At 42.1% G+C, this 10,078-nt stretch overlaps 1 protein-coding gene across 1 annotated transcript; it reads right to left on the bottom strand.

Annotated features, from left to right (window-relative positions):
• Positions 1-1,791: 1,791 nt before the first annotated feature.
• LOC146716395 (NLR family CARD domain-containing protein 3-like) lies at positions 1,792-8,913 on the bottom strand. Its single transcript, XM_085452565.1, has 3 exons — positions 8,690-8,913; positions 6,748-8,548; positions 1,792-1,987 (listed from the first exon to the last, which is right to left on the bottom strand). The coding sequence occupies exons 1-3, from the start codon at positions 8,895-8,897 to the stop codon at positions 1,792-1,794; spliced, it is 2,205 nt and encodes a 734-aa protein (XP_085308691.1). The 5' UTR covers positions 8,898-8,913.
• Between the last annotated feature and the right edge of the window lie 1,165 nt (positions 8,914-10,078).

Below are 10,078 nucleotides of genomic sequence, written 5' to 3'. Positions count from 1 at the left end.
CCCAATAAGCAGCCCTGGATTAGTAAATCACTCCAACATGTTCTCAGGCAGAAGAAGCTGTCTTGTTATGAGGGAGAAAAGAAAAAGATTGAGGCACAGAAACTTGTTGAAAGAGAGATAAAGCAGCTAAAATCAGGTGTAAAAGTAAAGCAGAGGATGAGCTGAATAAAGGACACTCAAGGCTGGCTTGGAAAGGAATGAAGTCCATGGTGGGGATGCAGAACAAGGAGCAAAGATGAATGTGATGCTGAATCAGCAGAAGACTTGGACTCATTGGATTCCAGCTTTGATATCATTGATTTCAATGAAGAGCTTTGTGATTGCAGCAAAGGGCTGGTAGCTCTGAGAGTCCCACTGATGAGGTGTTTGTGTGGAAATCTCTTAGTGGGACCAAAGAGAGAAAAAGCCCTGGTCCTGATGCTGTGGGAGGGAAATGATTGAAGTGTGCTGTGAGGAACTGACTGGGAGGTTTTCACACATTTTCCAGTCCTCCTTGGAACAACAGGAAGTTCCCAGCATATGGAAACAAAGGTTAAGTGTCCTATGGCACTCAGTGATGATGGTGCTGTGGCCCCACCACCTCCACCTCTTTGTAAAGGAACTAACTGTCATCTGAAGCTTCAAATGGGACTAAGACTTCCTCCACTAGGTGGCAGTGTCTGATGAGAAAGTGTTAGTGGAGCTGGCCTGGAGTCAGAAACAGGAAGATGCAGGATTTGGGCTGAAATGGGGAAAAGTGGTTGGCACTAGTGCCTTAAAGCAAGAAGGTTGTAGGTTGAAGCTTGTTGGCCTTTCTGTGGAGGTTGGATGTTCTCCCACAGTCCAATGAAATGCTGCTTAGGTTCATTGGTGCTTCTAAATTGGCTGTAGGTGTGGATGTGAGAGAGTGCTTCTCTGTCTCTCTCTGTTGGCCCTGTGATGGACTGCTCACCTGTGCAGGTGGACCACGCCTCTTGCCCTATGACAGCTAGGGCACAGGCTGCAGCCCTGTGAGCCTAAGCTGAATAAACAGTTAGCAAAAATGATCCATAGATGGCCTGAAATCCCCCAGTTAGCAGTTTGGTAGATAGCTATGACATGCTAATCCCATCCAGCAGCTGTATTCTACCTGTAAGCTGATCCCTGCTGAGCCAAAGCACTTTTTCATATACAAATTACAACCTTTAATAGAAACCTATTGGTCAGCATCTTATTAGCCTGCTGTTAGCTTCATTCCACAGAAAACTGAGAGAAACTAACAGAGTTGATAAAGAATAAAGAGAAATGTGCTGATTTAAAGCCTTTGAAGTGCTTCAGATGATCTCTGTCCACTTCTGTCCACTCATTCATTCATGTAAGCTTTCTAATGCAGCTTTGATCTTCACAGTCTGCTTCATGAAACTCATTCTAACCCTGAATGTCAGAGTGTTCCTCCTTCTCTTTCCCATCATTCATGCTGGCAGTGGAGGAGATTTGGATGTTGGACTGTGTTTTGGATGATGTGTGTATGTTTGTGTTGGACTGCTGTCTGTAAAGCAAACGCACATTTTGCTTTGGATTTCAGTGTCAGACAGACTTTAAGGTGGAATGAAGAGTTGGAGAGTTTCACAGTGAATTATCCAGTGGAGGATTTTTCTTCTTCATTGAAGGTTTGAAATGTGAACATTGTTCTGCTGCAGTCAATGGACTAAACCAGAGAAGAAGAAAACAGACTTTACCATGAAGATCCTCAGTGTGGATCAGTATAATATCAGCCTGATGTCTGCAGTTTAGTGTCAGCACAACTTTCACATCATATTCATCTCAGCACAACTAAAACATGCTGACTGACCCCAGAGTTTCAAGTCCACATCCTGGACTCTCCAGGAAACCACACAGATGCTTCACTCCTGAATCCTGCAGCTTGTTGTTGGAGCTCAGGTCCAGCTCTCTCAGATGGGAGGGGTTGGACTTCAGTGCTGCTGCCAGATAATCACAGCTGATCTCTGACAAACCACAGAGACTCAATCTGTATAAAGAATGAAAGATGTAAGTTTATTAGACAAAGTGTGAGCTTGAAATCATTCAGTGTTTCATCATCTGTTCAGAGCTGAAGAAGGTTCAGAATGTAGAAGTTTAGAAAATGGAAACTCCAAACAGCTGAAGCCAACAGGAAGCAGCTTCAAACAAACACAACAAGAGAAAAAACTCTGAATGTTTCACATTAAAGTCGTACATTTCTCATAAAAACAGGACAAAGACTTGAAAAAGTCGTGTTTTTCCTTCCAGGAACCACAAGGCTTCACTTTTAAAGGTGAAGTGTGAAAGAAATGGACATATTTGAAGTCCAACACCTTTTTCCAGTCACATTATTAAAGCAGACAAACTACAAGCTCATTTTCATTCCAACAAGTCATCTTCTGACCTGGACTAACAACACTGGTCTCTATGTGCAGCTGGCTGTGAGACCAGTGCTCAGGGAGCGTCTACAAAGTGCAACACTGAAAGAACATCACACACTCATTTGCTTCCAGCACTTCCACACAAACATCTACTGTCATTATTGTCACCAAACTCTGTGGATCCTTTATTGCAAATTCAAATGGGATCAAATGGTCAGACAAAAGAGGGTTATGAGGACATATGATGAAATGTTGTGTATTAGCAGCAAGTTATTGAATCATTTTCCTCAGAAACCAAACAAAATGATTGACAAACATGTTTTTACAAACTCAGTGTTGGACTTGGATCAGCAGGATAAGCTGATGTTTAAAGGCATTTGAGTCTCGCTGTATGAGAGTCCAGTTATTACTCAATATTTATGGATGATGTTCTTTCTGTGTTGCACTTTGTAGACGCTCCCTGAGCCTCACAGCCAGCTGCACATGGACCAGCTGACATTACCCAGCATTAGAGGCGGCTGTAAAAAAATGGATTTTCCTATTTAAATGGTTTTAATTTGAATAAAGCGATGTTGATTCATTCAATCCTGAATCGATTTTTAATATAAATGTATTTTGCCAGAATCTCAGGTTAAAGCTCCCAAAAGTATTTCAACAACAAGCAAACAGATAAAACAGTAAATGAGAGCAGCTAAACACACAAAGATGGAAACACAGAGCGTGGATCGTTCACTCGACGGCACGTACACGGACACGCCGTCGGGGCTGAAAGTGGACAGCTCACAGATCCTGAAGCTGCAGGTTTCATCTGTCTCCAACCAAAACTGAGTGAACCAGCAGCAGAAGAAGATCCAAACTACGCTTTACGTTTGATGAACATCGTCATGAATTCTCTCTGACTTTGACGTTTACTTCCTGCACAGCTCTCTCTCTCTCAGTGTACTTCAAGAACAGTTTACCTTCAAAAATCTGTTTCCTGCATTATTCACTGCTTATTACGCACCAGTCTGCTGTTGTGTTCACTGCTGTCGGCCTCCCAAAACAAAGCCTCATTTCTGCTGTTCAATACTGAAGAAATGTAAACCTTTTAAAATGATGACAGATTACAAACTCTCAGCTGTGTCTGTAATCAAACCTCTGTAACTTTGCTTCACTTCAGCAGCATCAGCTCATGTTCACATGTTGATTCATGGTTTGCTTCAGTTTTTGATGGACTGCAGAATATTTTGAAGGTTATCTGCTATAAAAAGCCAGAACAGGAAAATCTGCTTCATGTGTTTCTGTTTGATCCTCAGTGACTTTGACACAAAGGCCTCTGCTGTGATGATCACACCTCTGATCAAGTCTCACAGTGTCAGCTTTGTTTTTATACATATGGATATGTGCTGATAAATGATCAGAGTTATAATATTTCCCACTGTCTGCTGTGTGCCGTGACCTTTGACCTGCTAAAGACAGTCAGCTGTGGATTATTCATTGTTGTGTCTGATACTTAGAACTGTGAGGAAGAACACTACACAGTTAATCAGGGTCCCCTCTCTCTGAATCAGGAAAGGTGGGCAGGCCGCGTGTGGGCCGCGGGCCATACGTTGAGTCTCACTGTTTGAAATGTGAACATTGTTCTGCTGCAGTCAATGGACTAAACCAGAGAAGAAGAAAACAGACTTTACCATGAAGATCCTCAGTGTGGATCAGTATAATATCAGCCTGATGTCTGCAGTTTAGTGTCAGCACAACTTTCACATCATATTCATCTCAGCACAACTAAAACATGCTGACTGACCCCAGAGTTTCAAGTCCACATCCTGGACTCTCCAGGAAACCACACAGATGCTTCACTCCTGAATCCTGCAGCCTGTTGTTCCAGCTCAGCTCCAGCTCTCTCAGATGGGAGGGGTTGGACTTCAGTGCTGCTGCCAGATAATCACAGCTGATCTCTGACAAACCACAGCCCCACAATCTGTATAAAGAATGAAAGATGTAAGTTTATTAGACAAAGTGTGAGCTTGAAATCATTCAGTGTTTCATCATCTGTTCAGAGCTGAAGAAGGTTCAGAATGTAGAAGTTTAGAAAATGGAAACTCCAAACAGCTGAAGCCAACAGGAAGCAGCTTCAAACAAACATAACACGAGAAAAAACTCTGAATGTTTCACATTAAAGTCGTACATTTATCATAAAAACAGGACAAAGACTTGAAAAAGTCGTGTTTTTCCTTCCAGGAACCACAAGGCTTCACTTTTAAAGGTGAAGTGTGAAAGAAATGGACATATTTGAAGTCCAACACCTTTTTCCAGTCACATTATTAAAGCAGACAAACTACAAGCTCATTTTCATTCCAACAAGTCATCTTCTGACCTGGACTAACAACACTGGTCTCTATGTGCAGCTGGCTGTGAGACCAGTGCTCAGGGAGCGTCTACAAAGTGCAACACTGAAAGAACATCACACACTCATTTGCTTCCATCATCCAACCTGAAGAGGAAACAGAGACGCCTCCCCTTCAAAGTAAAAGCTGCTCCTTTTGGACACAGTATCAGAGAAAGTCTACAGTATAACACAGAAAAGACAGAACAAAGTTTTGGTTGTTTTTAAATTGTGCAGAAATGAAACTACACTAAGCTCAATTATGTGACAGACATTTCATCCCATGTCAGTTTGGCCTCATCCTGGGCCGGATTATCCAGCACACACTCTGACCACAGGTCCAGGGGCCACGCACAGCTGGGCTCCATCCAAGAGACAGCAAACAAACCAACACAATAATAAAAAGCACCATGTGATCTTCTTACATCTTCAAGACCAACATAGTAAAAACATGAGCATATTTGTTTCCTGATAAAACGATGTGACAGGTAGAACAGAGTAAAGTGGTGGTGTTACAGCCTTTCTCCCCTCTGCTGCCGAGGCTGTTAGTCTCTCCCAAACTCAGCTACAGGACTTCCAAATGAATGAAAGCAGCAGAAGTGGCTTTACAAATGAAAGAGGAAGAGGAGAAGAAGAGGAGAGGGAGGCCACCCTGACCATCACTCCAGCTGAAAACATCACACTTCCATTAAAGTTGGTGAGAAAATGTTGAGCAGGATGAGCTGCTGGCTAATCTGGAGGCTGTAGCAGCAGCTCACAGTCACAGTGGGTTTCCACTCATGAAAAAGCTCTGGCTGCTTCATTTCTCATCTCATATCAGAGACTTTAATGCTTCACTGAAGCTGTACTGTGATGCTTCCATATCCCAGTGAGGCCTCCATAATGATTTCAGCTGTTCTGTACACACACTGTGTGCCCTGTATGGCTCAAAGTCTCTGCAGCCTGTTTTTATCTGCTATCATCAGATCTTCATCATCCTCATTCACATCCCTCACACATTCTACAGCCTCATCAGCACTGACTTCATCTTCACTGACTGATGGAGCACAACATGAACCTGTGGAGGCTGAAACACTGTCCTGTCAAACATCTCCCCGTCACCACTCCACTTCTGTCAGCCTTTAAATGAACCCTGCTCAAGTCTGTCACTTCTGTTTGGAGCCAAAAGAGGTTAAAGATTATGCCACTACATTCTTGTCTAGAAAATATTAAAGTGTATTTGGTGACACACAAAAAAGGGTAAAAGTATAGTTTGGGTCCACACATGTCCAAACCCTGGTGTGTAGGCCTACTTAGTATTGAGAAAAGCCCACTAAAAGAACGCCCACCAGACCAAAGCAATGGTTTTGACTTGATCAGCATTAACCCCGCCCCCTGACTTTGATGGGTGAAGCTGACAAATAAAATGTATTTATGAACAACGATGCAGGGCCAGGAGTAGCAACGTGAATTAAATAAATACATCATTAAATAATTCATTAAATGTGTCAGTAAAATAATTAAAATAGAAAACAAACCAATAATTGATTAAATATGTAATTAACTAATTAGAATTGTACATAAATAAATAATGAATTATTTTAAATGAAATTAACCGATAATTCATTATCAATATATTTTTTTAATTAATTACTGAAATAAATAATTCATTAGTGATGTATTTATTTAATAAACCATAAAATTATTGCTACTTTACTCAAAATAAATTTAAGACATTAATATTAAAGGTTAAATTATGATAATGAATACATGCAACTATAACTGATGACATAAGAATTTGGATTTTTAAGCTAAAGCGAAGCTGCTGACTCACTTGGCATGTTACTCTCAAACCCTCCCTAATAACAAGAACATAATTACACTTTAGCCACAAGAGGGCAGCAGCATTAATACAAGTCACGTGTATATAAAGGTACAGTGATTATATTACAGTGATTTTGACAATAACAAAACAGAGGTTCATGGCAGTGTGTTTTTCATAACATACCAACCAAATTAAATAATAAAAACTTTATAACTTACAGAGCTTTTTTAGAGGCTTTGACCACTGGCAGCAGCCTCAGAAGAGCCTTCTCTGAAGCAGAGTATTTATTCAGGTCAAACACATCCAGATCTTCTTCTGATGACAGTAAGATGAAGACCAGAGCTGACCACTGAGCAGGAGACAGTTTATCTGTGGAGAGACTTCCTGATCTCAGGGACTGTTGGATCTCCTCCAGTAGAGAACGATCATTCAGTTCATTCAGACAGTGAAACAGATTGATGCTTTTCTCTGCAGACAGATTCTCACTGAGCTTCTCCTTGATGTACTGAACTGCTTCCTGATTGGTCTGTGAGCTACTTCCTGTCTGTGTCAGCAGACCTCGTAGGAGAGTCTGATTGGTCTGCATTGAAAGACCCAGGAGGAAGCGGAGGAACAAGTCCAGGTGTCCATTTGGACTCTGTAAGGCCTTGTTCACAGCACTCTGGTGGAGAGATTGGAGTTTTGGTTTATCAAATAGTTTAGACCACATGGACGTTGTTTGTTGTTCTTCCAGCAGATTGAGTCCAGAGTTGATGAAGGTCAGGTGGACATGAAGAGCAGCCAGAAACTCCTGAACACTGAGATGAACAAAGCAGAACACCTTGTTCTGGTACAGTTGTTTCTCCTCTTTAAAGATCTGTGTGAACACTCCTGAGTACACTGAGGCTGCTCTGATATCGATGCCACACTCTGTCAGGTCTGGTTCATAGAAGATCAGGTTTCCTTTCTGCAGCTGATCAAAAGCCAGTTTTCCCAGAGACTCAATTATCTTCCTGCTCTCTGGACTCCAGTGTGGATCTGTCTCAGCTCCTCCATCATATTTGATCCTCTTCACTTTGGCCTGAACCACCAGGAAGTGGATGTACATCTCAGTCAGGGTCTTGGGCAGCTCTCCTCCCTCTCTGGTTTCCAGCACATCCTCCAGAACTGTAGCAGTGATCCAGCAGAAGACTGGGATGTGACACATGATGTGGAGGCTTCGAGCTTTCTTGATGTGGGAGATGATCCTGCTGGCCTGCTCCTCATCTCTGAATCTCTTCCTGAAGTACTCCTCCTTCTGTGGGTCAGTGAACCCTCTGACCTCTGTCACCATGTTGACACACTGAGGAGGGATCTGATTGGCTGCTGCAGGTCGTGTTGTTATCCAAAGGCGAGCAGAAGGGAGCAGGTGCCCTCTGATGAGGTTTGTCAGCAGCTCATCCAATGAGGTGGACTTTCTTGTTTCAGTCAGGATTTTAGTTTTGTTGAAGTCCAAATTAAGTCGACACTCATCCAGACCATCAAGTATGAACACAACCTGGAAGTCTTCAAGCCTGCAGATTCCTGATTCGTTAGTTTGATTAAAGAAGTGATGAACAAGTTCCACCAAGCTGAACTTTTCCTCTTTCAGCACATTCAGCTCTCTGAAAGTGAATGGAAATATGAACTGGATGTCCTGGTTGGCTTTGTCTTCAGCCCAGTCCAGGCTGTATTTCTGTGTTAAGACTGTTTTCCCAATGCCAGCCACTCCCTTTGTCAGCACTGTTCTGATTGGTTCGTCTCTTCCAGGTGAGGCTTTAAAGATGTCTTCTTGTCTGATTGTTGTTTCTGGTCTGTCTGGTTTCCTGGATGCTGTTTCAATCTGTCTGACCTCATGTTCCTCATTGACCTCTGCAGTCCCTCCCTCTGTGATGTAGAGCTCTGTGTAGATCTGGTTCAGGAGGGTTGGGCTTCCTGCTTTAGCGATGCCCTCAAACACACACTGGAACTTCTTCTTCAGTTTGGCTTTAAGTTCTCGTTTACAGAGTGGAGCAAATATTTCTGAAGGTAAGAAATTCAGAAAAAAATATTATATAATAAATATCATAGCCTTTCAGTACCCTGAAAGGATGAATGTCTATTGGTCCATTTCTTGAGCTATTAGGAAAGATCAATATTCAGTCTTTAGAGAAATTCTCTTACTGCTCTGCAGATGGTCAGCCATCTCATGCTGCTTAAGTCTCCTCAAGAAGTGGAGTGTGATCTTCAGAAATGCTTCTCTGCAGCTCTTTCTTTCATCTTCATCCTCTCCTTCAAACATCTCCTCATCCTCCATCTGGCTCTTTAAAGTTTCTGGGTGATCTGGACTCAGAAGCTTCTGGATCTTCTTCAGCTCGTTCTTCACAAACATGGTGATGTTTTCCTCCAGCCGCTGGAAAAGAAGACTATATGAATTACCCAGTGGTAAATGGACTGGTTCTTATATAGCTCTCTTTGATACTCTGTGCACACAAAGCATTTTATACAACATGCCTCATTCAACCAAGCACATTGTTCTATGCTTAAATACTTTCTTTCACACTCTGATGGATGCATCAGAGGGCAGCTTGGGTTTAGTACGTTACCCAGTACATTTGCCAGCCAGGGTTTGATTCACAAACCTTCTGACTAGTAGCTGACCTGCTCCCCTCCTGAGCTACAGTCACCCCAATCTGACTGAAATCATGGAGCCCAAACTCTGATTTATGTTGGACACAATGACAATCCTCTGGTCCACAAAGTGCAGCATAGAGGTGACTGAAAAGAACAAATGTAAACGTAGTACTACAAACCATAACCACAGAGTCCAGGTGTGTTTGATGCTGCTGTGCAGACTGACCAGTGGAAACCTCTGCTCTCTGCTGGTCCACTCTGTGGAGGAGTAATGTATAATTAGCTCATGTTATGTCTGTCCACACACAGACACAAGCTAAAGGTCCATGAAGTGATGTTTGGATGGGTTCAGTCAATCAGATGACTGTCATGGTGGAGCTTTGCTAGTCCTGCTGATCCCACTGAGAATTAACAACTCAGTTTCCAGATGTCTGTAGTTTTCTGCTCAGTTTCTTTAGTCCCAACAGCTCTTACCATCTCCTGCATAAAGCTTTCCCTCCATGCTCAGATGCCCTGGAACAAGGTGCTCTCTTTATATCAGTGACTGGTTTAAAGGGACAACTTGCAGTGCTCGCCAAACTTTGTGTCAGCAAAAGTAGTTCTAATGTTTCTTACATTTATTACATTTTTACATTTTTACACACACAAATCAATGAACGCAAAAACATGAACTTTCCAGATATTTTGTTTCACAATGTTACAAAACTCAGTTCAAAACTACACAGTCTGATTTACAAGTACAAAATATTTATGACCACAGTTTGAGCCGATGTATGTCCCGAGTCTGTGGACTCAGTGGTTTTGTTTTGATTGTTATTGTCTTTTGTTACAATTTCATTCTGATTAAGATTTTCTAGTTCTGAGGTTTTGGTTTCTGTGTTCCCTCTGTACTGTGTTAGTATTGTGTCTCTGTGTTCACTTCCTGTTTTATTTTGACAG

This window comes from Copadichromis virginalis, linkage group LG3, assembly GCF_057382275.1.
Source record: "Copadichromis virginalis isolate Kocher_CV1m ecotype Utaka linkage group LG3, C_Virginalis_male_GT1.1, whole genome shotgun sequence".
NCBI classification, from domain to species: Eukaryota; Metazoa; Chordata; class Actinopteri; order Cichliformes; family Cichlidae; genus Copadichromis; species Copadichromis virginalis.
The sequence above is the reverse complement of the archived record's forward strand: the minus strand, read 5'-3'. Positions and strand labels throughout refer to the sequence as shown.